Source organism: Dermacentor variabilis, chromosome 5 (assembly GCF_050947875.1).
Source record: "Dermacentor variabilis isolate Ectoservices chromosome 5, ASM5094787v1, whole genome shotgun sequence".
Lineage (NCBI taxonomy): Eukaryota > Metazoa > Arthropoda > Arachnida > Ixodida > Ixodidae > Dermacentor > Dermacentor variabilis.
In genome coordinates, this window is record NC_134572.1 from 203201909 (window position 1) to 203229709 (window position 27801).

General features: G+C 48.8%; 2 protein-coding genes across 3 annotated transcripts in view; one reads left to right on the top strand and one right to left on the bottom strand.

Moving 5' to 3' along the window:
• Positions 1-2801, top strand: part of mRpL32 (mitochondrial ribosomal protein L32) — a 61121-nt gene extending 58320 nt beyond the window's left edge. The window contains exon 3 of the mRNA XM_075693915.1: positions 2546-2801. Coding sequence (XP_075550030.1) covers positions 2546-2745 — 200 coding nt within the window. The 3' untranslated portion in view covers positions 2746-2801. The remainder of the gene's footprint in view (positions 1-2545) is intronic.
• Positions 2802-15538: 12737 nt separating this feature from the next.
• LOC142583453 (uncharacterized) overlaps positions 15539-27801 on the bottom strand; it is a 154321-nt gene continuing 142058 nt past the window's right edge. Inside the window, exon 5 of one of the 2 annotated variants that reach the window (XM_075693919.1) lies at positions 15539-17921. In XM_075693919.1, the coding sequence (XP_075550034.1) occupies positions 17643-17921 (279 nt within the window). In that variant the 3' untranslated portion in view covers positions 15539-17642. The remainder of the gene's footprint in view (positions 17922-27801) is intronic. The other variant, XM_075693920.1, reaches the window with a different exon arrangement.

Below are 27801 nucleotides of genomic sequence, written 5' to 3' on the forward strand. Positions count from 1 at the left end.
GCTGCCCGTGGATTTCACTCACAAATACGTATATTTTCATTGAAAGTTAAAACCACCACTTTGGGATGGAATCCGTATTCCCGCTTCCATTTCTCGCGCTGCTCCTTGTCACTCGGTAAAAAAAAAAACAATGACACCTTTTCGGTCGTTTCCTTGTAGCCGGAACAGCACCCCGGCATGCAACACATGTTTAACGGAACGCACCATATCAATCTGCTCGTCTCGCACCGCGCAAGCGTTGCGGTGCGTGAATGAAACCATCTGAGGCACAGTGGCACCGCGTCGTGGTAGCTTTGAGCAGCGTTTGAACCTCTTCAAAACGATGGAGTTTCGTGTCAAAAAAACATGAAAGGACTGTGGCGGTATCGAAGATGCATGTATTTTGGACACTTAGATACTCTGGGTATCTTGTATCTGTATCATGACACGTCTCGCAAGAGGTGTATCAGTATCTGTATTTCCTATACATTAAATAATGTATCGTGTATTTTAAGATATAAGGTGCTGCTATCGCAACATCACTGTGTGAAACTATAAACGTTGGCTGAATTCTGCTTCTCAAGCTAATACTGCTGCGACTAAGCCACTTGAATAAATGAGTAATTCGCTGATGAATGCTTTACCCCATCTGATACGTATAATTTGAAAGGCCATTCTAGCCTTATGTTATCTATGTATGCATTATGTGTCACAAAAGATGGCACTACCAGTGTTGTTGCTGCTTTACACCTCTCTGGTGATACGGTATTGCGTAAACGGTACTACGTTCACAGACAAGGTAGAGCTCCACAGCGGTATTTGCGCCACTGTCCAGAGGCTTCTTATTGACATTCTTGTAAAGCGATCCGCCAGCTTGTCGGCAAACAGCATCGACTCCCATCAAATAATAAAGCAGCAAAAAACCAGTGATAGTACTGCGTATATGTAACTTTCATGTTAAGCGGCTAGAGCAACGCCAATAAAACAGACATTTCATTCAAGTGAAACAAGGTTGGTCGTAGTTACGAAATTTCCAGGCAAACACTTTTGTGCATGCGGATTTGCTGCTACAATATATACACCTATAATAAGAAATTTCCAAATGTATCGAAGTACTCTAAGATACAAATGGAAAGTAACATATCAGATACAATTAATGCAGTAGTATCTGGTATCTCAAGTACTTCTTGCTGAAGTATCTTGTTACAATCGTATCATGATACTGACACGTGTACTTATCGGGCGATCACGTTTCGCCACCCAACAAATGTTATCGCACAGCGCAGGACGCGCCTGCATGGAAAAGAAGTTTCTGGAATGTTATGGATGGTTCCGTCCACTGTCTTTCACCGCAACTTGTGTAATCTGATTGCATGTATGCGCGACGCGAATAGTGTAGAACTTTGTGAAGACACGCGGGTCTCAGCGGTTAATCTGGAACATTCCACGACTGATCTCATAAAAGCCGACGCGCTTGACCCGCTGATCAGATTTTCGACAATCGCCGACCGTGTTCGCCACTATCGTTGTGCTATAATTGTAGCCTGTTTTGTGGGCACAGGTTCGTCCAATAAAACTTAGTTTTGTCGTTCACAGTATTGCTACTGTATTCTTCAACGTCACCACCACGTGACAATACAATCGCAAAGTATCTTTACCGAGCCCGGTTGAAATATTGAGCAGGACTGGATCTAGTGAGAACTGTTGTGCTCATAGCAGTGATGCCTTCAACAAAGGCAGGCTTGGCAGTAGTGGCGTGTCAGCATTAGTTACGTAATGTCACATCTAATGTAACTTTATATATTGTAGCTATATGCAACAAAGTGGTCTTTTAGTAAAGGGAGAATGAGACATCCACCCAATTGTGGCATTTGCTACAGAGGAAACCCATACGGGTTCCTCGAAAGAAAAGCCTCGCAGCTGAAGAAAAATCCGTCCTGGTCCGGGACTCGAACCCGGGACCACTGCCTTTCCGGGGCAGCCGCTCTACCATCTGTGCTACCATCTTTCTTCATATGCGAGGCTTGTCTTTCGAGGAACCCGTACGGGTTTCCTTTGTAGCAACTGCTACGATTAGGTGGATGTGTCATTTTCCCTTTATTACTTCTCTCCACCTTGTGGGTTTCCGTAGAACTATTGCGCCAAACTCTTTCTTGCCTTTGCTTTGAGTTGTTGATGAATTTGACTTCGCCCTGCCATCTGAGTCTGGTTAGTTCAGATGGTTGAGTGGCTGCCCCGAAGAGGCGGTGGTCCCAGGTTCGAGTCCCGGACCAGGACGAATGTTTTTTTCAACTGAGAGGCTTTTCTTTCGAAGTACCCGTATGGGTTTCCTTTGTAGCAGTTGCTACGATTGGGTGGATATCTCACTTTCCCTTCATTAATCCCTTCTCTCCACCTTGCTGTTTCCTCAGAACTATTATGCCAAAGTGGTGTCTATTGGTCTGTCAGGCTACTCTGATTAGACCTTCGATGACTTGGTGTGCATTATGATTTTCTTGTTCATTGAGAACAAATTTTGAGCAGGAATGGTGGCCCTCTGTGACGTTACGTTTGCTGTGTGTTTCAGGCCACTGCTATGGCAAGGTGAAGCAGGAGACTGAGCAGCTGCGTGATACCATTGCCAAGGAGCTCAAGCTGGAGCCAGTGGAAGAGGAAGTGGTCATTGCCTACCAGGGAGAAGAGAAGCAGAGAGGACGTCGGGTTAAAGTGGACCGCCCACGGCCAGCATGGTTTAGCAAGAACCTGATGAAGCAATCTTCTTCGTGATCAGAATGCTAGAGTAGTGGAGACTCCAAGTTCAATAAATATGCCTCTATGCTTTCTTTTCTTTTGATTTACCCTAATGGCCGCTATATGGACGACAATGTACTACGGGAAATATCGATAGCATAAATTAAAAGTTGTAATGATTGGACAAGATAGCTTGGTTCACTGCATTTAACTTATGGTAAGCACACCAATGTTTAGCACACATTATCAGCATTCTGGCACAATCATTTTCATTGACTTGAACAAAATACTGTTGGTTAATTGTACGTACTTGGAACGCAGTGACAATGCACATGACCAACGGAAGAAAGATATGTTTCAACTTTATTCAGTTCAGTTTACTGCCGTTAAAGGCCCTCGGAGGGGGTATTACAAAAGGGGCGTGTTTCACATATGTTCCACATCATTAGCTATATCCAAAGGGATCAGTAACACTGTTCGAGCAAGGATGGACAAGTTATGGCAACAGTGTCAGCAGTGAGGCCATTCCAGTATTTGGCAGGTCGAATGAATGAATGAGGGGGCGGGGATTAGCTGTGCGACCATGTGTCTTGCTGCTCATGTCTGAGCGATGTGTGCTGCGGGAATGATGTAAGACGATGAGCGAAAGGAGAACAAGGTGAAAGCAGGAGCTCCTGCTTTCACCTTGTTCTCGTTTCGCTCATCGTCTTGAATTTCCATCTCCCGCCTTCACTGTGTTTTCCCTGGATTTCTACCGACGGAAGATGAATGAACAAGGTGAGCGCCCTCTGCTTTCCTTGTAACTCGTAACACTAATTAGACACATACTACAAGTACATGCACGAACACTTTCCACCAGGCCAACACTCACCACACTAGCTTTAAGAGCGGCTCCACAACACACCATCGGAGACCTCATTGCCGCAGCACCACAGCACATCACACATTTCGTCATTCACTGCGAGACAAATTACCTTAACCCCTACACCGGTGACAACAGAGTTAAGGTCATGAAAACGCTCATACACGATTTGCACACCAACAGACTAAACGCAGAAATCACCCTGACAACAGTACTTACCAGGATCGTAACCGAACACAGGCCACTTACTCAACAATCAGAGACACTCAAGTAAAACTCTTGCTTGGGCTAGTTGGTTCATGCTTGAAGTAGTAAAGGCAAGGCGCAGAAGACCAGGACTCAGGAAGAACACAAACGACAGGACCGGCGCCACTCACAACTAAGTTTATTTTCGCAACAAACCTGCCTTATATAGGTTATTCACGCCGAGTCACGCACAAAACTTTAGAAGTAAAAAATAGCAATCTATCGACCATTCAGGAATGTTATCTGGCACATATTATCGAATGAGCAAACAAGAACCACACGTGGATCAGCACAGCAGGCAATTGATATAGTATAGTCTTTTTCGAAGTCAACGGGGACAAAAAAAGAAAACCAGACATAAAAGTACCGTCTACACTACCAACCAATCTATCCACAGCATAACACACTTCAAACGCCTAAGGCCCAGTCAGTGATAAAACCCGCACGACTATGGGAATAATGACTAACGAATAACACGCAAAAACATGAAAAATGCGCCTAAGTACAGTGTCAGCGTCAAAACTAAAATCTCTAATAGTCACTCACCTAAAAAAATTGATAAAACGTGGCCACGCGAAATAAGAACCACGTGACGAACAATGAAATGGACAGAAGTGATGAACGATAAGGTCTAAAGAACAGCGTCTGCGTCGAAAAAAAAAGTGCAACGAAAGCTTAAGAGCCACTAGAAAATCGTCAACAAAATAAAAACTAGTTGAATAAAAGGAAGACAGACGGTAAAACCAAATGAAATCACTCTAACATGAGGCCTAAATAAAACCTAAAAAAAGTCGTCTCCTTGTCACTAAGCCTAATGGACGGCCTGCTGACGCATGCGTTTCCCTCTTTTTTGATGAAATAGGCTTCCACAATTTCCCGCTCAAACCTGTCTTTTCCAAACTTCAAAAGTTGAGTTTTGTCAAACTGAGGGCGGCAATTAGAGCAGTCTCTGCAATGCTCTGCGAGGAAACTCCCTTCCTTGTTGCGCAGATTGCGAGAATGTTCCGTTGGACGCTCATTGAAACATCGACCTGTTTGTCCGATATAGCTGCGACCACAGCTTAGAGGGATTTGGTAGACTTCACGTGTCCTGCATTCAGTGAACTTCTGATGCTGGATTGAACAAGCCGGGCGTTTCTCTCCGTTCATGGCACAAAGCTTAGACAGCTTGCAAGGCGCCGAGAAAACAACCTGAACGTTATGCCCACTTGCCACTTTCTTAATGTTGTGCGATACCTTATGAAGGTACGGAATTACCGCAACAAAACTCCGTGAAACTGGCTCCCTGATAAGAGGCGGGTGCTTTAGTTTTTGGAGCATCGTTTCGCAGACAGCTGAAATTAGACATGGCGGGAAGCCTGCCTGTTGTAGTCGTTGCACTTGAGCGCTAAAGCTACTTGACACCAAATGGATACAAGACTTAGTTAAAGCCGTTAGCAGAGAATTTGTAGCGATTGCACGCTTTACAATCTTGGAATGGGCGCTCTCAAACGGTAGCAGGGCTTTCAAAGAACGCGGATTGTACATCCAACAAATGCCTTCCTTTGGAAACACTAGCCTGATATCCAAGAACTGGAGTTAACCACAGCTCGGAACTTCCTTGGTAAACCTGAGACCCTGACTGTGGTTCGAGAAGATAGTCATGGTTCTCTCAACGGTAGAAACTAATTCGTGCTCAGGGACGTCCTTCAAAATGACCAAAAAATCATCAACATACCTGTAAATGGACACTACATGAGGACCACAAAGATTATTACTGATATCAGCTCCTACAACAGATAGGAAGATATCGCAAAGGACAGGAGCTACAGAAGAACCGATGCATATCCCTTTCTTCTGCATATAAAACTTGTTCTTTGAAAGGCCTGCTACCGTTTGAGAGCGCCCATTCCAAGATTGTAAAGCGTGCAATCGCTACAAATTCTCTGCTAACGGCTTTAACTAAGTCTTGTATCCATTTGGTGTCAAGTAGCTTTAGCGCTCAAGTGCAACGACTACAACAGGCAGGCTTCCCGCCATGTCTGATTTCAGCTGTCTGCGAAACGATGCTCCAAAAACTAAAGCACCCGCCTCTTATCAGGGAGCCAGTTTCACGGAGTTTTGTTGCGGTAATTCCGTACCTTCATAAGGTATCGCACAACATTAAGAAAGCGGCGAGTAGGCATAACGCTCAGGTTGTCTTCTGGGCGCCTTGCAAGCTGTCTAAACTTTGTGCCATGAACGGAGAGAAACGCCCGGCTTGTTCAATCCAGCATCAGAAGTTCACTGATTGCAGAACGCGTGTAGTCTACCAAATCCCTCTAAGCTGTGGTCGCAGCTACATCGGACAAACAGGTCGATGTTTCAATGAGCGTCCAACGGAATATTCTCGTAATCTGCGCAACAAGGAAGGGAGTTTCCTTGCAGAGCATTGCAGAGACTGCTCTAATTGCCGCCCTCAGTTTGACAAAACTAAATTTTTGAAGTTTGGACAAGACAGGTTTGAGCGGGAAATTGTGCAAGCTTATTTCATCAAAAAAGAGGGAAACGCATGCGTCAGCAGGCCGTCCATTATATTTAGTGACGAAGAGACGACTTTTTTAGGCTTCATTTAGGCCTCATGTTAGAGCGATTTCATTTGGTTTTACTGTCTGTCTTCCTTTTATTTAACTAGTTTTTATTTTGTTGACGATTTTCTAGTGGCTCTTAAGCTTTCGTTGCACTTTTTTTTTTCGACGCAGACGCTGTTCTTTAGACCTTATCGTTCATCACTTCTGTCCATTTCATTGTTCGTCACGTGGTTCCTATTTCGCGTGGCCACGTTTTATCAATTTTTTTAGGTGAGTGACTATTAGAGATTTTAGTTTTGACGCTGACACTGTACTTAGGCGCATTTTTCATGTTTTTGCGTGTTATTCGTTAGTCATTATTCCCATAGTCGTGCGGGTTTTATCACTGACTGGGCCTTAGGCGTTTGAAGTGTGTTATGTTGTGGATAGATTGGTTGGTAGTGTAGACGGTACTTTTATGTCTGGTTTTCTTTTTTTGTCCCCGTTGACTTGGAAAAAGACTATACTATATCAATTGCCTGCTGTGCTGATCCACGTGTGGTTCTTGTTTGCTCATTCGATAATATGTGCCAGATAACATTCCTGAATGGTCGATAGATTGCTATTTTTTACTTCTAAAGTTTTGTGCGTGACTCGGCGTGAATAACCTATATAAGGCAGGCTTGTTGCGAAAATAAACTTCGTTGTGAGTGGCGCCGGTCCTGTCGTTTGTGTTCTTCTTCCTGATTCCTGGTCTTCTGCGCCTTGCCCTTACTACTTCAGAGACACTCCTAGCCCACGCACTAGGTACATGTAAGCTCAATGATTTTCTTCTGGACATTCTATTAGCCATTTTTGTTGTTGATGTTAGCCATTGCCTCAAGGCAATGGCTAACAACATCAAGTACAGACTCAGGAACTCTTTTAAATCGACGCAACCAACAACACCAATAAATCCTGCGTCCCTGTTAGCTTCAACACAGAAACACACGCCTGAGATTTTAAACACCAGCTCGCACGCACATTCCACCAAAGTTAGAACCCAAGAAGCACCTACGCAGACGGTGGACGCGGAGCCAACACCACCCTTACAACACCCGCTCATACGGAAGTCCACAACCAGCCGCGAAGCCTTCACACAAACAGCTACACTAATAAGCAGACCGATACACAGACAGATACACAGACATAGGTGCAGGCCTGGACAAGAAAAGTGTAAAAAGACGCCACCTGAAGATGCCGGAGGTCGGAGGCCTGCCCGAACCAAACAGAAACGACTACCACGCACTAGGGATAGCACAGGCGACAACAAATTTCGCCCTTTCCTCCAATCCCTCAAAATCGCCGCCAAACAAGCAAATTACAGATTTCACCTAAAACCTTGCACTAGCTCCATTAAACAGGAAAATCCCAAAAGGTCCCAGAATTAAGGTTAGATGTGCCCTCGGTTCTTTATACTCCTGGCTATTATTGAAATGCAATGCTTCGAGAATATCAATAAGAGAGAGTGATGGATTTTCTAGGACAGAATTCTGCAAGGACCAACTTATAATTGCTGATCAACTCGACAGCATAAATTTATCTGAACCGAAGAGAACTTGAACAATTGGTCCAAACTAGGGAGGAAAAATTACTAAATACCAGCACAAGGATACCAGAGCTGCAGATCCACCTAAAGGAACTAATGTGACCCCTGCAGCACGTAGCTCCACCGATAGTCCTACGGGCGAGCATCCAGAGCACTGCAGCAATGTAGTAGACATATCCGAAAGTCTAAGCCCGAGGTAGTTGATCTCCTGAAACGTGGTCTAACGTTCTGTCCGACGAATAACGCAGTAAACGAATACGAACTCCACAAAGATATAACAGAGTTTTCACGACGCATGCGCATCAAGGAGTTCTTTTTCGGTAGACCAGATATAGGAAAAGAAGATAGAGACTCTCTTAGACCACCTAGCACGTGGACACCGGAAACCGAACTGTGCCCAGACCTCGATTTATACTTAAAACTGATATCAAAGGAAATTCTAGAGTCAACGCGGCATTGCCGGAAACGCAAAAATTTGACCCCCGCTCAACACCAAACCCTTAAAGAACTTGCGAAAAGGAATGATATTGCAATAAAACCAGCAGACAAAGGCGGCAGTATCGTAATCTGGCCTATAGAAAAGTACAAGAATGAGGCCTCTAAAGAACTGAGCAACCACACCTATTACAGAAAACTTCACTCTAACCCAACTTCAGATCACAGCAATATTGTGTTAAGCACAATAGCGGAGCTCCTGTCCAGGGAACTAATCACGCAATCTGAATATCGCTTCATGATGCCCAAGAACAAAACAGCAGGCCGCTATTATCTTCTTCCTAAAATACATAATGTTCCGGTCGAAGAAATATTTACGGTAGAAATCCCAGGTCGGCCTATTGTGTCTAATAACAACACACCTACTGAGTCGCTATCTAAATTCTTAAATCACCACCTGTCAAACATTCCCCCCCCCCCCATCTTTTGTTCAAGACCGCTGCACTTCCTTCAAATTATCGGCGGCATCAACGGCAACCAAATCCTTTCCGACCGCGCTGTTCTGGTCACTTTGGATGTTTCTGTCCTTTACACCAACATACCTATGAGTGAAGGAATTGAAGCCGTTTCTATATCCCTTGCAATCAATCCCCAAGCGCACGCTCCAGAAGTTTACCTGTCGATCCTTAGGTTAGTTCTCGCGCTCAACTATTTCGAATTCGATTCTATTCGCTACCTGCAAACTTTCGGCATTAGCATGGGAACACCACTCGCTCCCACGTATGCGAACATTTTCATGGGACAGCTTGAAGCAGACCTGTTGAAATCGTACCGTCTAAAATTCCACACATAACTTCGTTACATTGACGAAATACCTATAATATGGGAACACGGCACAAGCGCGTTAACCGACTTAATTAGACATTTCAATCGCTTTCACCCGAGCATTAAATTAACTGCTCACCACTCTCCTAGTCAGATCAAGTTCCTGGACGCACGGTCTACATTGAATACGGAAAACAGAGAACGACACTTTGCCGGAAGCCTACGGATAGCCAGCAATATTTAGACTACAACAGTCAGCACCCGCGACACGGCAAGCAAGGAATTTTTGTTGAACAAGCGAAACGAATAAGAATCTGCAGCGAAGACCGCGATTATATCCACCACCTGTATGACCTTAAAACAACTCCAGCAGAAAGGAACTATCCCCAACTTGCTCTCGATAGAGCTCATGATGTGGCGTCAAGATTGGAGAGAGTCGGAATTGGCGAAACAGCCTACACCAGAATCTGACAGACCGCCGGCCTTTATAACAAAATATTCTAATGCACTCCCAAACATAAACAACATCCTACGAAAGTACTACTCAATATTGTCAAGTAACGAGCTGTTCATCATAAAATATAAAGACGCCAAATAAACGGACACACAAGAGAAGAGAATGGGACAGGGTGCCACTCGCAACTGCTTTATTCACAGAACGCAGACACATGTGTACCGTCAGACAACGCATACGCTCAGAGCAAACTTACAAGCACGCATTTAATCAAACATTCATGATACGCAACGCTCAAGAAACCTCTTCTCGGCCTTATATAATGATAAATAATGATAACGAAGTTTCGCTAACGCAGAAGCTGCCTTTCTTGCCTATGTGATAGGCTTCAACCAGAATGTTCGATTAGATGCGTGATTGTAAGTTTCTGCGTATGCGTTGACTGACGGTGTATATTGGCACGCACTAGTTACGCTAGAGGTCGAGGAAGAAGAAGTGTGCGTGGTAGCTGCTGCAAACACGAACTGTAAACGGCTGTTCGCTTAAAACTGACTGGCTGGCTTTTCCTCTCGTGACAAACTGGTGGAGGTGCTGGGTACGCATCCATCGTATGCCTACGGGTCCTGAACCAGAAGCTACCGACGCCAGTACCTCGGGGACGGCAGAAATCTATCGAAGCAGCCGTCGCCTCCAAGGTCTTCCACCGCAATACAGTCCCCTGGCAAGCTCCGTGAGGAAGATGTCAACAACTACCGCAAGCCAAACCGAGGTGATCCCAAATGCTCCCGTACCATGCATTCTCAACGCGCCTCGCACGCCTAACCCGTTCCATGGCGACGCCTTTGAGGACGTTGAAGACTGGTTGGACCATTTCGACCGGGTCGCCGCCTTTAACGACTGGGACGATCGCCGTAAGTTGAAGAACGTCTACTTTTCCCTTTTAGACGCGGCGAGAGTATGGTACGAGAACCACGAAGCCTCATTTACCAGCTGGCAGGAGTTTTACCGACTGCTATGCGAAGCCTTCTGCACTCCCGAAAGGAAAGAAAGAGCCGAACAGGCACTGTCTTCGAGGTTCCAAATGCCAAACGAAACCGTCGCCATGTTCGTCGAAGACATGACGCGATTGTTCCGTCGGGCGGACCCACTAATGCCAGAAGACAAGAAGGTGCGTCTGTTAATGCGAGGCGTAAAGGAACAGCTTTTCGCGGGCCTCGTGCGTAATCCTCCTGCAACAGTCTCTCAGTTCGTTCGTGAGGCAACAGTCATGGAACGTATGCTTCGGCAGCGGCTCTCGCAGTATGAACGCCAGACCACCATGACTGCTGCATGCTCTCTCGTACCTGCAAATGATGACAGGGAGTCACTTACCGAGCTAATACGACAAATTGTTCGAGAAGAACTGCACAAGTCCTATGCATCGGCTTCGACACCTCCTAGTGCCGCGGTTCTTACGGATGTCATTCGAGAAGACATCGGCAAAGTGGTTCATCCCTCGCCACCAACACGACCCGAACCTCCCACGTTCTCGTACGCGGATGCTCTTCGGGCTTGCGCGTCGTCGACGGGCCGTTTTTCGCAGCCGCCTGCTGGGATTTCTCGACGCTCCCAAAGTCCAATCCACCGCACGAATCCGCCAGCACCCTTTCATCCTGGTCCGCGCAAATCTACAGTATGGCGCGCCCCCGACAACAGTCCGTTGTGCTATCACTGCGGGGAGGCTGGTCACATGTATCGCGATTGCCAGTACCGACGGATTGGTCTGCGGGGATACCATCCGGACGCCCGTTGCCCGCGCTATGGCGAACGCCCGCACGAAATCGAGAAATACTTAGAAAGTAACCGGCTTCCTCCTGCCCAACAGCGAAGACAGTCACGGTCGCCTTCACCTCGTCGGTACGCGTCACCGAACCGTGCTCGACCCGCCTTTGATTCCGCTGGAGTCAACGGTGGAAGCCCGCGCCGGGGAAACTGAAAACGGCGACCTCCGGGGGTGAGGCCGCTGTCATGCGAACCGTCAAATATCCTCCGCCGACGCCATCCCCTCGCGACGTACCACTGACGCCTTCATTCGCAACTGCAAAAAAAAACTTCTGCTGCTATTACTGCTTCAATCGACGGTTATCCAGTAACTGCACTTGTAGATACGGGAGCTGACTACTCGGTTATGAGTGCCTCACTGGCGACTCGGCTACGCAAGGTGCTGACAGCGTGGGACGGCCCACATCTGATTACGGCCGGAGGATACCTCGTGTCACCCATTGGACGATGCACCGCCAGACTTGCAATTTCTACTTCGACTTTCGTAGCGTCTTTCCTTGTGCTGCCCAAGTGTTCTCGGCTAGTTATACTGGGCATGGATTTTCTCCAGGAATATGGGGCGATCATTAACCTTCGTGACTTGTTCGTGACTTTTTCTAACTATGTTTCTTCGGATTCGAATGTGGCGGATGAACATCACCGCGCGGCTTTACGCGTGGTCGATGACTGCGTGACGTTACCGCCTCGAAGTAGCATCTTCGTCCTCGTTGAATGCCCTCAAGAACAACTAGGAATAGGCATCGCCGAAGGTAACCTCACCATATTGCTGGATCGCGAAGTCGGCGTCGCACGAGGTCTCGTAGAGCTCCAACATAGGCAAACCACGATTCTAGTTACGAACTTCAGTGGCGAATACAAACACTTTGCGAGGCATACCACCATGGCCTACTTTGAAACGGTGGCCGAGTCCAACGCCTGTGCTTCGGTAACGACAATCTCGATTCCGGAACCCAGTGATGTGGACTTGACCAGTCACATCAACGTCAACCCACAGCTCGACCAAGACGAGAAGGAGAGGCTCCTTACTCTGCTATCGTCATTTAGCGACTGTTTCGCCACCACGTCGAAGGTCAAACAGACTTCTTTAATCAAACACAGAATCATCACTGAACCGACCGTCCAACCTGTTCGCCAACACGCTTATCGCGTGTCGCAAAGAGAACAGGATGCTATTCGTCATCAAGTGAAACAAATGCTCGACGATGATGTCATCCAACCATCGACAAGTCCTTGGGCTTCACCTGTTGTATTAGTTAAAAAGAAAGACGGTTCACTAAGATTCTGTGTCGATTATCGCAAACTGAACAAGGCCACGAAAAAAGACGTTTACCCAGTTCCTCGAATTGACGACTCCTTGGATCGCCTGCGACATGCCCGTTACTTTTCTTCAATGGATCTACGTAGTGGGTACTGGCAAATTGAAGTTGACGAACGGGACCAGGAAAAAACGGCGTTTATAACACCCGACGGTCTCTATCAATTTAAGGTCCTCCCTTTTGGATTGTGTTCCGCTCCGGCCACATTTCAACGCATGATGGACACAGTTTTATCTGACCTCAAGTGGAACTCGTGTTTAGTCTACTTAGACGATGTAGTTGTTTTTTCCACCACGTTTGAACAACACATCCAGCGGCTTGAGGCGGTTCTTCAAGCTATCCGCACCGCCGGCCTCTCCCTGAAGCCCGAAAAATGTCACTTTGGCTACGAGGAGCTCAAATTTCTAGGTCATATTGTCAGCAGCACCGGTGTGCGCCTTGACCCTGACAAAGCCCTGGCAGTTGCTCTGTTCCCGATACCGAAGACAAAACACGATGTCCGCCGATTTTTAGGGCTTTGCGCGTATTACCGCCGTTTTGTACCCAATTTTTGTGAAATTGCCGAACCTTTGCAACGACTCATCAAGAACGACGTCACATTTGTTTGGGGCCCAGCACAATCCGACGCCTTCCACGACCTTCAGCGACGTCTACAGACACCACCGATCCTTGGTCACTTTGACACCGAGGCTGACACAGAAGTGCATACTGATGCTAGTAACGTTGGTATCGGAGCGACACTCGTTCAGTTTCAAGCTGGTGTTGAGCGCGTTATTGCGTATGCCAGCCGAACCTTGTCCGCTGCTGAAAAAAACTACTCAGCAACTGAAAAAGAACGTCTGGCAGTCATATGGGCTATCCAGAAGTTCCGCCCATACCTGTACGGACGCCCCTTCCGTGTCGTCAGCGACCACCACTCTCTCTGCTGGCTGGCGAATCTCAAAGATCCTTCAGGCCGTCTCGCAAGATGGAGCCTTCGGTTACAGGAATTTGATGTGACCATCGTCTATAAGTCTGGCCAGAAACACACTGACGCCGACTGTCTCTCCCGCGCCCCCGTCGAACCCGCACCACTAGATACTGACGACGATTCTGGTTTTCTTTGCACTCTTCCGTCTTTAAACCTTGCTCAACAGCAACGCCAAGATTCCGAGCTCCAGCCCTTGATTGAATACCTTGAAGGACGCCGCCCACAACCCCCACGGCTGTTCGCGCGCCACTTGTCCTCTTTCTGCCTACGTGGCGACATCCTATACAAGCGGAACTTTCACCCTACGGCAGCCGTTTTCCTGCTCGTTGTTCCCGCTACTCTCCGCGACGACGTTCTACGTGCATGCCATGACGAACCAACGTCCGGGCATCTTGGTTTCACGCGTACTCTCGCGAGGATCAAGCAGAAGTACTATTGGCGAAAACTCACAAAAACCGTGAAGCAGTACGTCAGAAGTTGTCGAGATTGCCAGCGCCGCAAAGTTCCACCACTAAAACCAGCCGGTCTGCTTCAGCCTGTCCGACCTCCTTGCTCACCTTTTGAACAAGTCGGGATGGATTTACTTGGCCCATTTCCCAAGTCTTCGGCTGATAACCGCTGGATCGTCGTCGCCACCGATTACCTCACTCGATACTGCGAAACACAAGCCGTTCAGCGAGCTACTGCTTCAGATGTTGCTAACTTCTTTATCAAAAATATCGTCCTTCGACATGGTGCTCCCGCTGTCGTCATCCCAGACCGTGGTACGGCCTTCACTGCCCAGTTGGTCAGAGACATTCTGCAGCTGAGCGGAACAACGCACCGTACGGCAACTGCGTATCACCCGCAGACTAACGGTTTAACAGAGCGTCTCAACAAAACGATTGCGGATATGCTTTCCATGTATGTTGCCATGGATCATAAAAATTGGGACGAACTGCTCCCGTATGTGACATTCGCGTACAACACTGCCTTACAAGAAACCACCGGGTTTCCTCCTTTTCGTCTGGTCTACGGACGCGACGTCACCACTATGCTCGACGTGATGCTCCTCCCAACTTCGTCTCAACCTACCACAACCTATACAGACGCCTTTGTTCAGCGTGCCGAAGCGGCGCGGCACCTTGCGCGGCAACGAATTCTATCCCGACAAAGTCAAGATGCTCGTCGATACAACATATGCCATCGAGACGTCACATACAACCCGGGAGATCTTGTATGGGTTTGGACCCCTATACGTCAACGAGGCCGGTCAGAAAAATTATTGCGCCGATACTTTGGACCCTACCTAGTTTTGCGTCGTCTAAGTCCTGTCAACTACGAAGTTATTCCAGCCGACACTTCGCACCACTCCCGTAGACCACGTTCCTCTGACATTGTTCATGTTACCAGGATGAAGCCTTACCTTTCGCGCTGACTCTCATCCACAAACTTTGTGATGCGGCCCCTGTCGTCTCGTCCGTTGTCTTTCTCCTTTCTTTTATTTTTCCTTGTGGCATTTAACATCTCCCCAACTTTATTTATTTATTTCTTCTTTTTTTTGGAGGGAGGGGTAATGGCACGCACTAGTTACGCTAGAGGTCGAGGAAGAAGAAGTGTGCGTGGTAGCTGCTGCAAACACGAACTGTAAACGGCTGTTCGCTTAGAACTGACTGGCTGGCTTTTCCTCTCGTGACAATATGTTCCTGCGTTCTGTGAATCAAGCAGTTGCGAGTGGCGCCCTGTCATGTTGTCTTCTCTTGTATGTCCGTTTATTTGATGTATTTATATTTTATAATAAACAGCTACCAACAAGCCGAACAAAAAGCGTTTTTAAATAACGAGCGTCTGAGGAAAGCGTCCCCGGATGTACTTAGGGTTACCTATCGCCGCAACAGGAACATTAAAGACACGATAGCGCACGCAAAAGTCAGCCAAAAGGATTCCCCCGTAATAAAAGCATGTTGTTGACCCAGGCGCAAAACCTGCAGACACCTTCAAAGTGACATTCAAATTAAAAGCACTGCAAATAGTTGTACACACGAAGTCAAATAAAGTTTTTCTTGTGCAAGTTCGAATGTGATTTATATGCTTGAATGTTGCTTCTGTAAGAAACCATATATCGGCGAAACAGGACAACCAATGAACGTCAGATTAAACGGACATCGCGCGGAGACAACTAAAAAGCTTCCCAAAGCTGTCTCAAAGCGTTTCAACCAACCAGGTCATAACCTTGACGGATTTAAACTCTGCATTTTACACTCCAATTTCCGCTCTGAATGAGAAAGAAAATACAGAGAATCGTAACTTATCCATAAGTTCAAGACATTGCAAGCAATAGGCATAAACATTGCAAAGAGAGCTTTAAAATGTATTCGCTGTGCTGAATTTCAAGCTGTAGGCAACAACACTCAGTTTGTTTTTTTAGCGTTTTCTTTTTTTCCCGTTTTCCCCTTTCTTTGCTTTTTCCTCCCTTAATTTATTTATTTATTTATTTCTTTATTTATGTATAACATTTCAGTATTTTCCTTTTTTTACGAGCACCGGTAAAACAGGTAATAGAGGGCTGCTGTGCACGCTGTGGACACGCCGGCTGACACACGGGCGTTGACACGTATTGAGAGACGGCTGTGTCCCTGGCCTTGCGCACAGCACTCCTTTATTCTCAATTCGACACGCTAACACACCTTCGCTCGTTGCCGCACCCACCCGTCTTAGGCCCTCTCCTCTTTAGAAGAACCCCACCTATATATACTGTGGCGAGTAAAGCATATGTCGCCTTGAAGAAAAGTCCACTTGTCGAAACATTGGCTTTAAAGGCTCCTGCTTTCACCTTGTTCTCGTTTCGCTCATCGTCTTGAATTTCCATCTCCCGCCTTCCCCGTGTTTTCCTGGGAATGATGTAAGGCACATGATGAGTGCTGAGAAAACTTGATAGAGCACGAAACTAGCAATGCGTTGGCAATTAGATGTGTTCATCCGGATTTGGCTTTCAGTACAGAAATACCGACTTCATATGGATATTGAGTGAACCTAGTAGCACGATTCTGAACAGCTTCAAGTCAATTTTGATATGTTCAATGTGGGCTCCAGATGGTCGATGCGTTTTCCAGTTCTGACTGCCCAAGTGATTTACAGGCAAGCAATTTTATCTTTTTCGCCAAAATATCTTTTGAGCTGGTTTTTATACTGCTGTGTAAGTGACTTAGTTGTGATACATGATTGGCAGAAAAGGCAAGTCAGGAGTTACTGGCATTCAACAGTAAGAGAACAAAGTACACTAGGAAACTGTTGGTGTAGCATATGATTGGATAATTGAAATGATCTCCGACTATAAATGTAGCAGCTTTGTTTAGGAGCAAGTCAAGTCTTTAGTCCGGGCAGGTAGGCAGCCAGCAGGAAGTCCACGAAGGCAGGATGCAGTCCAGGAAGCAGGTGACCTAGGCGAGCAGCAGGCAGTCTAAGCAGGCTGTCCAGGTGGGCAGCAGGTAGTCCAAGACGGCATCAGGCAGTTCAGACAGGCAGTCTAGATGGGCAGCAGGCAGTCCAGGCGGGTACCAAGCAGCCAGCAGGCCGGCAGCAGGTAGCAGCTGAGCAGCAGGCAGCTAGCAGGTGTTCAGATAGCCAGGAGGTAGTTGAAGCATGCAGCAGACATTCCTGGCAGGTACCAGGCAGTCCAGGCGGGCAGCAGACTGTCGTAGCAGGCAGTTCAGGCGTGCAGCAGGTGGTTCAGGCAAGCAGCAGATGGTTCAGGTGGGCATCAGGCAGTCCACGCTTTCAGTTCAGCACAGGTAGTCCGGACAGGCCGCAGGCAGTCCAGGCATGCAGCAGGCAGTCTAGGCGGGCAGCAGGTACTCCAGGTGGGCAGCAGGCAGTCTAGGTGAACAGTGTGGTAGACAACGGCGGGACTTAGACCCGGACGTCTGACTCGTTCGTCATCTGGCAGCAACTGAGGGAACAGCGACCGTAGCAGCCGCTCGTGCTCGGGACACCGTCTTTATTTGCATCAGGCAGTCTAGGCAGGCAGCCAGTGGTAGTCCAGCAGGCAGGCAGCCAGACGTGATCAAGGCGGGCAGCAGGCAGTACAGGCAGGAAGCCAGTGATATCAAAGGCGTGCAGGATGCAGTCAGGCAGCCATATATAGTCCAGGCCTGCAGCAGGCAGTCCAGGCAGGCAGCAGCGGAGTGCCTACCAACCGGAAATTCTCAGTTTTTTTTAATAGCCTGGAAATACTCAGGGAATTTGTGCAATCAGGCAAAATAAGCTGCCATTTCATTAAAAGGAACGAAAGTTACCCTAACGCTGGCTCGAGTAAAATAGAGGAATCGTAACTAATTGTCTTTGACGCCGTGTCGTCGGTTGGAGGAGTTGTCATTGCACAGTTAACGACCGATTTCCCGGCCGCCCGATTTTCGGGACATGCCCAACAATGAAAATGGCTTCCCGGCACCACAATGTACCCCGTAGAGTCAATATGTAAGAACGTCTGAAATTTCCGGCGCAAGTACCCTTTGCCGTCCGACTTTCCTGCCTTTTTTGCCGCGACCGCAGGTCCAAGAAGGCACTAAAGCCAATACCGCCGTATTGATCATCTCGCCGGCTTGAACCGGCGCTCTCGAGAGCACACAGATCCGCTGGCAACCGTAGCCACCACCGCGGCAACGCGACGCCTAGCTGCTTCGACGTTCGCTATTGACTTTGTTGCCGTTCGGTGCCGTGTTTTTCATTGAAAGAATTCGCTCCTGCCAGCAACGGCACTGATTCCGCCTCTGTAATCCTCGCGATTGGCTTCGAAGCCTAATAAAAAGCACAATGCTTCGCATAATGCCGGTTTCAGATTGGCAGCTTTGCCTCAGCACAGAAGTGTTGCACGGTGAAACATACATAAAGTAGTGCGGTGAAGCTTAACAAGCGTGGGAAGGGGCAATTGTCACGGCACACAGTACGTAATCCCGAATTATGCATACCTGCACCCGCTGTCTCCTGTCACAGTACAATCACCGATATGCCTGATAAGTGTACTGGCAGACCTCCAGAGCTTTTTTGGACGTGGCTGTGTCGATTTGAGCCGCAGTGCCACAAGCACCCAGAGAGTGACTCCTCACATGCGCCTGGGGTCTCGCACAAGAGAGCCAGCGTTGGGCTTGTATTTGCAAAGCGTGTGACCATCTTAGTGGCTGGAAAGCGACGCCAGCCACGGCGTCGGACGGCAGGTCGCACGAGCTGCCGAGTGTACCAGAATGCTCTACTGGGCTAGTTGATTTACTTGCATTTGAAACTATAAAAGCGCACAAAGACCAGCGCAAAGAGGGAAGACAGGACAAGGCACTTACAACTGAATAATTTTATTGATGGGAAACAAATATACGCATACAGAAAATAGAGTAGGAGGGTTGCGCATGTGTGTCAAGGATCACAGGTTAAATCTTTCGAAGACAACGTTAAAATATAAAAAGTAACTATCAATAAAGTTGAATTCCTTATCATGTACCTGGATCGAGCGGTGGTTGTAATGCAAAACAATGCAGCGAACCCTCAGTCTGTAAGGGGTGAAATCGCGGGCATGACTTAAGATTATGCCGCCATGCGGCAACAGCAAATACAACCAAATAGACAAAATGGACGTGCATACCAAATAGACACGCATAACATTCCAGCCCACCACTTCATCCATAGCGCTTTGCAGCGCCTACTCTGCAGTTTCCTATGAATTTATTGCGTCCTGTCAATAAATAGGCATGCATAACCAACTAGCCCACTAATTTGTCCACAGCACTTTTGTGTCTACTTGTCCATCTCTGTCATTTTTTCGCACTCTGACCAAACAGACATTCACAATATTCCAACCCACCACTTCTTCCATAGCGCGTTGTAGCGCCTACTCTGTCCTTCCTTGTCAATTTATTAAGCACTGTGTTCAAATAGACATGGATAACCAACTATCCCACCAGTTCGTCCACAGCGCTTTGTGGTGTCTACTCTGCCAGTCACTGTCAATTCATAGTGCGCTGTGATTAAACAGACATTGATAACCAACTAGTCCACCACTTCGTCCAACGCGCGTTTTGGTGTCTACTCTTTCGGTTCCTGTCAAATTCTTGTGCGCCTTAATAAAAAAATACATGCACAATCAACTAACCCACCACTTCAGCCTTACACTGCGTTAAGCCGTCTACTATGTTCGTCCCTGTCAATTTAGTGTGCTGTGATCAGACAGCATAACTAGCCCTCCCACTAATTCGTCCATAGCGCTTTGTAATGTCTACTACGTAGGTTCTTGTCAATTTATTGTGTCTTGTGATCAGATAGACATGCATAAGCAACTAGCCCACCAGTTCTTCCACAGCGCTTCGAAGTGGCAGTCTACTTTGCATGTCTTCGCATGTCTACATTGCCGGTTCCAGTCAATTTCTTGACCGCTTTGATCAAAAATACATGCAAAACCAACTAGCCTAGCACTTCGGCCTGGCGTTCTTTTTTTTTTTTGTCTCTACTCTATTTGTCCCTGCCAACTTGTTGCGCTGTGATACAAATGCGAGGAACACCTGCGTGAAAGAGCCCGCCAAAAAACACGAATACTAACAAATACGAATGCAAGCTTAGCACCGGCAGGGCAGACTGAGAGACTGTATGTGGAACATGTGCATGCAAGAGCTTTAGAAAAAGCATAAATACGGATGTGTTTTACACTGGCAGTGCTGTCGGAGAGGCTGCATGCGGAACACTTCCGTGCAAGAGCTCGAGAAAAAGCTCGAATACTATCAAATATGAATCCGAGTTTCGCACCGGCAGCGTGGCCGGACAGACTATGCGGAAAACTTGCGTGCAAAAGCCCAAGAAAACACGAATACTAGCAAATACGATTATGTTTTGCACGGGCAGCACGGCCGGACAGAAAATGTGGAACATGTCCGTGCAAACGCCTGACAAAAGAAACAAATACTATCTCATACGAATGCAAGCCTACATGCGGCACACGTGCGTGCAAAACTCTGAGAGAAAACGAATACTGACAAATGACAATGCAATTTTCGCACCGGTAACGCGGCTGGATAGACTATGCGGAACACGTGTGTGCAATAGGCTGAAAAAAACAAATCATATCAAATACGAATGCAAGTTTCGCAACGACCGCGTGCCGGAGAGACGGCCTGCGGAACGCATGCGTGCAAAAGCCCGAGAAAGACGAATACTATCAAACGAACGTAAATTTCGCACCAACAACGCGGACGAACAGACCGCATGCTAAACAGGTGCTTGAAAAAGCTTGAGAAAAGACAAATACTATCAAATACAAGTTTTGCACCGGCAACGTGGCCGAACAGACTGCATGCCGAGCATCATCATCAGCCTGGTTACGTCCACTGCAAGGCAAAGGCCTCTCCCATACTTCTCCAACAACCCCGGTCATGTACTAATTGTGGCCATGTAGTCCCTGCAAACTTCCTAATCTCATCCGCCCACCTAACTTTCTGCCGCCCCCTGCTACGCTTCCCTTCCCTTGGAATCCAGTCCGTAACCCTTAATGACCATCGGTTATGTTCCCTCCTCATTACATGTCCTGCCCATGCCCATTTCTTTTTCTTGATTTCAACTAAGATGTTATAAAGGAGATTTATTGGGGTTCGTAGCGACCGCCGGTTCTACGATGCACTGAGCACAGTCCCCGAGCTCGAGCCTCTGCTGCGCGCTTGGTGCTGCCGATGCTGCTGACTGCGCGCACGTTCGTCCTCTTCCTTACAATGGCCCCGCGGAAATAAAGGAGCCATCCTGGCGACTTAGTTTTCTGGAAGGACCGTAGAATTATACGGATTGAGACGCTGAAAGTGAACGACTTCGCGGTTACGACGTCGCATATCGGACGGCGGCGTTAGCGGCTCAACCAGGTAATTAACGGGTGATGTTCTCTCGAGAACGCGGTATGGACCGTCGTACTTCGGAAGGAGTTTTGAAGCGAGCCCAGGCGTGCGGTGTGGCGCTAACAACCAGACGAGAGCGCCCGGGAGAAAAGTGGGAGTCGAGTTCTGGGCATCGTGAACGGCTTTTTGGCGGTTCTGATCGTCCGAGGTGAATGGGCGGGCAAGCTGGCGACATTTCTCTGCTTGTCTGGCGGCTTTCGAGATCGGCAGGCATTCGGATGGGTCCGGCCGGTAGGGTAGAATGGTGTCGATGGTGTGCGAAGGATGACGGCCGTAAAGAAGGTAAAAGGGTGAGAATCCGGTAGTGGCCTGAGTCGCAGTGTTGTAGGCGTAGGTGACAAACGGAAGAACTAGGTCCCAATTAGAGTGATCAGGTGAGACATACATGGCGAGCATGTCACCAGGAGTTCGATTAAAGCGTTCCGTGGTACCGTTAGTCTGTGGGTGATAAGCAGTGCATTTACGATGAACAATAGCGCATTCAGCAAGCAGTTGTTCGATAACTTCAGATAAGAAGGCGCGGCCTCTATCGCTTAAAAGTTCACGTGGACCTCCATGACGAAGGAGAAAACGGCGAAGTAGGAAATTGGCGACCTCCTGCGCTGTAGCATTCGGTAGAGCAGCAGACTCCGAATAACGGGTTAAGTGGTCTACCGCAACGATTACCCACCTGTTGCCGGCAGGAGTCAACGGAAGTGGCCAGTAGAGATCTATGCCCACGCGATCAAAGGGTCGGGATGGGCATTGTGAAGGCTGGAGTTCACCGGCGGAGTTGTGCGGTGGCGCTTTCCGGCGTTGGCGCTCATGACAAGAGCGGACGAACTTTCGAACGAAATTATACATTCCCCGCCAGTAATAGCGGTGTCGAAGTCTTTAGTAGGTCTTGAAGACTCCCGCATGGCCACACTGAGGGTCGACGTGGAACGAGGAGCAGAGCTCTGATCGCAAGGTTCTCGGAATGACGAGTAACCAGGTGCGTCCCTCTGGGGCATAGTTGCGTCGATATAGTAGCTGGTCGCGAATCGCAAAATGAGGAACTTGGCGCCGAAGCGTACGTGACGCTGGAACTTTCGCCGTATCCGAGAGAAGGTCGAGCAGAGATGCAGTCCAGGGATCATTACACTATGCAGCAGCGACAGTGTCAACGTCCAGAGAGGATAATGTGCACTCGCAGGGGGAGTCGTGACTAGCCTTCGGGGGAAGCGGTGATTGGGATAGCGCGTCAGCGTCGGAGTGCTTTCGCCCGGAACGGTACACCACGCGGATGTCGTAGTCTTGGATTCGCAATGCCCAGCGGGTAAGGCGGCCCGATGGATCTTAGAGCGTCGACAGCCAACATAGTGCGTGGTGGTCGGTCACTACGTCAAAAGATCGGCCGTATAATAATGGGCGAAACTTGCCAAGCGCCCACACAATGGCCAAACACTCCTTTTCTGTAACGCTGTAATTGGTCTCCGCCTTGGTTAACGTGCGACTCGCGTATGCGACGACGTATTCTGGGTGGCCAGGTTGACGCTGTGCCAACAGAGCGCCAAGGCCTACACCGCTTGCATCGGTATGGATTTCGGTTGGCGATTGTGGGTCAAACTGGCGAAGAATGGGTGGCGTCGTGAGAAGACGGCGCAAGGTTGTGAAGGCGTCGTCACACTCTGCAGACCATGATGAGAGATCTCTAGCGCCACCAAGGAGCTGCGTGATAGGCGATATAATTGACGCAAAGTTTCGAACGAATTGCCGGAAGTAAGAGCAGAGGCCGATAAAACTGCGTAGCTCTTTCATAGTAGTAGGTTTTGGGAACGCAGTAACAGCACGTAGCTTCTCGGGATCCGGGCGAATGCCCTTCTTTGACACGACATGGCATAAAATTGTTAGCTGACGAACAGCAAATCGACACTTCTTCAAGTTAAGTTGCAACCCGGCGTTGGTCAAGCAAGTGAGTACGTGCTGGAGGCGGAGCAGGTGTGTTGGGAAATCAGGGGCGAACACCACAATGTCGTCAATATAGCAAAGACATATTTTCCATTTGAGGCCACGCAGAACATTATCCATCATTCTTTCGAACGTAGCCGGTGCGTTGCAAAGTCCGAAAGGCATGACGGTGAATTCATACAAGCCGTCTGGTGTAACAAAGGCAGTTTTCGGGCGATCGGCCTCTGCCATCGGAATCTGCCAGTAGCCTGACCGAAAATCCAGCGAAGAAAAAAACTCGGCTCCCTGCAAACAGTGAAGAGCATCATCGATGCGTGGTAATGGGTAGACGTCCTTCAGCTTGACTTTGTTCAACCGTCTAAAGTCAACACAGAAGCGGATGGAACCGTCTTTCTTTGTGACGAGGACTACGGGAGAGGCCCATGGGCTTTGGGAAGGTTGAATGACGCCTCGACGGAGCATGTCATCGATCTGGTCTGCAATGACGCGACGTTCCGTAGCGGACACGCGATATGGTCTTTGTCGCAGGGGTGAGTGAGTGCCAGTGTCGATGTAATACTTGACTGTCGATGCACGGCCAAGAGAGGTTTGCGCAACGTCGAAATAAAGGCGGAAGTGCTGAAGGATTGCGACAAGTTGAGATCGCTGCGAAGGCGTCAGATCTTCGGCAATGAATGGGCTGAACACACCAGTCGATGTTGAGTCTGGTACGGAGAGGGCACTCAGTTCATGGGCGGCAGTAGAAGACACTTCGTCGAGGACGGAGACAATTCGTGTTGAATCGACCGACTCGACGTAACCAAGGCATTCGCGGCGGAGCAGTGATAGCGGCCATGAAAGATGATTGTAAATGGGCATCGTGCTCACACCGGTGGCAAGGTCAAGAGCTGCAAAGGGCAAAAGAAGCGCTTTTCGAGTAACAAAGTGATGAGAGGGCATGAAGAAGACCGTCCCATCGGATATGGTACTACAGAAGACTGGTACGAATGCTGAAGAGCAAGGGGGGATACAGGTGCCTTCTTTCACGACAATTTTAGCGGCAGAACGAGCATCGACCGAGGCCAGGTCACCAAGGTGGAAAAGTTCAATCTCAGCCCGAGCGCATTGATGATGGCATTGTGGCGTGAGAGAAAATCCCATCCTAGAATAACGGCGTGGGAGCACGATGAGAGAACTATGAAATCAATCGTGTAGAAAACGTCCTCTAGGATCACACGGGCAGTACAAGCAGCGGTAGGGCTAATGGGTTGAGCACTCGCCGTTCGGAGCGACAATCGAAACAGAGACGTTGTCACTTTACGAAGCGAACGGCAAAACATGGCATCCATAACTGAAATAGCGGCACCGGTATCGACTAAGGCGACTGTAGCGACATCTTCGATAAACACATCAATGACATTGGCAGGTAAAGGAGAAGGACTTCGGCATGTCGACACTTGCGCAGTTCTTGCCTCAGGAACTGCGTCGTCTAGTTTCCCTCTTCATTAGAGACGGGTCGTCGACGCATAGGGGAAAGCGATCGACGACGTGGGGAGGGTGAGCGGCGGCGTTCGAAGCGAGGACGGCGATCAGTCTGGGAGCGAGCTGGTGATGGATCGAAGGGTTCGTAAGGCGCATTTGCATCAGACGGCACATAGGGCGCTCGGCGATCGTCATCGAACGCCTGCGATCGGCGGCGGCAGAACCTTGCGATATGACCGGGATACCTACATGCGAAGCATATAGGGCGATTGTCCGGCGTACGCCACGGGTTAGTGACGGCAGTGGAGGCCCAAGGGACGGGAGGGGGAGGGTGGTGCACAGGCTACTGGAAGCGACGCACGGGCACACTGCGAGGGGCCATTGCAGCAACCGTAGCATAAGTGACTGGTGTAGTCACGACATCCTGCTGGTGAACAGCCGGCAGCGCTTCCGCGACCTCTTCATCGATCACATTACGGATATGAGACGGCAAAGTGCTGGCAGACTCCTGAGTGACGGACACCAGAGATAGCTGTCGTGCGACTTCTTCGCGGACGAAATGCTTGATTTGCGTTATCAGGGAGGCTTGTTCTGGGCCGGTGGTAAGGCTGCAGAGTGATGCCGCATTCGGTGTGGCACGTTCCCTTCAGGACGTGCTTGGTTTTTTCCGCTTCCGTCATGGCAGTGTTGACGCGCCTGCACAAATAGAGAACGTCTTCTATATAGCTGGTGAATGTCTCACCCGTGTCCTGTGCGCGTGTACGCAAACGCTACTCGGCTCGGAGTTTCCTGACGGCGGGTCGGTCAAATACTTCTGTAATCGACGTCTTGAGCGCCAACCACGTTCGGATATCCCTTTCATGATTTTTGAACCAGAGATTGTCCACGCCCGCGAGGTAGAATGATACGTAAGCCAGCTTGTCCGAGTCATTCCATTTGTTGTGAACGCTCACCCGTTGGTAGGACGACAGCCACTCTTCAACGTCGTTGTCGTCGGTTCCGCTGAAGATGGGAGGCTCCCGCTGGCGAACGGTGCCAGCGCAAGGGATGGGTGGCGATGCAAGAGTCTGCTGGTCGGCGTCCGGCATGGCAGAGGGTAGCGTCCGAGAACGGAGTTCCAGGATGGTAGAGTGGAACGTTACCCCGCACGACTCCACCACTTATAAAGGAGGTTTATTGGGGTTCGTAGCGACCGCCGGTTCTACGATGCACCGAGCACAGTCCCCGAGCTCGAGCCTCTGCTACGCGCTTGATGCTGCCGATGCTGCTGATTGCGCGCACGTTCGTCATATTCCTTACAATATCATTAACTCGCGTTTGTTCCCTCACCCAATCTGCTCTTATCCCTTAACGTTACACCCATCATTCTTCTTTCCATAGCTCGTTGCGTCGTCCTCAATTTAGGTAGAACCCTTTTCGTAAGCCTCCAGGTTTCTGCCCCGTAGGTGAGTACTGGTAAGACACAGCTATTATACACTTGTCTCTTGAGGGATAATGGCAACCTGCTGTTCATGATCTGAGAATGCCTGCCGAACGCAGCCCAGCCCATTCTTATTCTTCTGATTATTTCCGTCTCATGATCCGGATCCGCCGTCACAACCTGCCCTAAGTAGATGTATTCCCTCACCACTTCCAGCGCCTCGCTACCTATTGTAAATTGCTGTTCTCTTCAGAGACCGTTAAACATTACTTTAGTTTTCGGCAGCAGCAGCAGCAAACGACTTTATTGGGGTCCTGAGGAGCTAAGCGGGGGCCTGCAAGTCCCTACCCAGCCGTTGGCTAGTCCCATGTCGGAACAGAGAGGCCATGCCTCTCTGCTCGTTCACGGGCCCTCTGGACAGCGAGGAGCTGGACGTCCTGTCTCGGGTCTGTGATGGCCTGCGTCCAGTCTTCTTCTGTATTAAAATCCTGTAACACAGGGCACTGCCAGAGCATGTGATTTAATGAGCTAAATTCAGTGCCACAATCTGGGCAGAGTGGATCGATGTCCGAGTGGAGGATGTTCAAAAAGCCCCTGACCCTGTCTAGAGCATGCGAAGCGTGCTAGCTTGTGGCCTGTTGAGCTTATGATGGGCGAAAGGAAAACTCTGCCTATTCCCTCTGTAATGAGAGGTGATTTCATGAAAAGTAACCAGTGGATCACTGTGGACGAGCTCTCCCGAACTCACCCGAGACACCATCCGGTCGCGGCATACGAAACCTCGCGCACGGTCGTGGGCTATCTCATTGGGGTTCAGGTGACCCGGTAATACGTCTGGTCCCATGTGAGCTGGGAACCAGATTATGTGGTGAACAATGTCAGAGGGCTGTTTGCCGTTTAGAATCCTGGCTGCTTCTTTGGCTATCAAGCCCGATGCGAACGCTCTAACGGCTGCTCGGGAGTCCATGTACACCGTAGTGCGTTTTGAGTCCTGTAATCCGAGAGCTATAGCAGCCTGTTCGGCCACATCGACCGAGGAGGTTTTCAGCGAGGCTGCCGAGAGGAGTTCTCCCCTTTCATTGACTATGGCTACGGAGAACTGGTTGGCACTGGCGTGTCGCGCCGCGTCAACAAAGGCCTCCGTTCCGGATACGTTCTTTAAGAAATTTCTAGCCCTCGCTAACCTTCGACCTTTATTGTGTTGGGGGTGGACATTTCTTGGAAAAGGGTCTACAATAAAGGAGTTCCTTGTCTGAATATTAAGTTGCATGATATTTCCCTGATTGAAGCTAGGACGGAGGCCTGCCGCATCCAGAAGTCTTCTGCCTGCTTTGGAGTT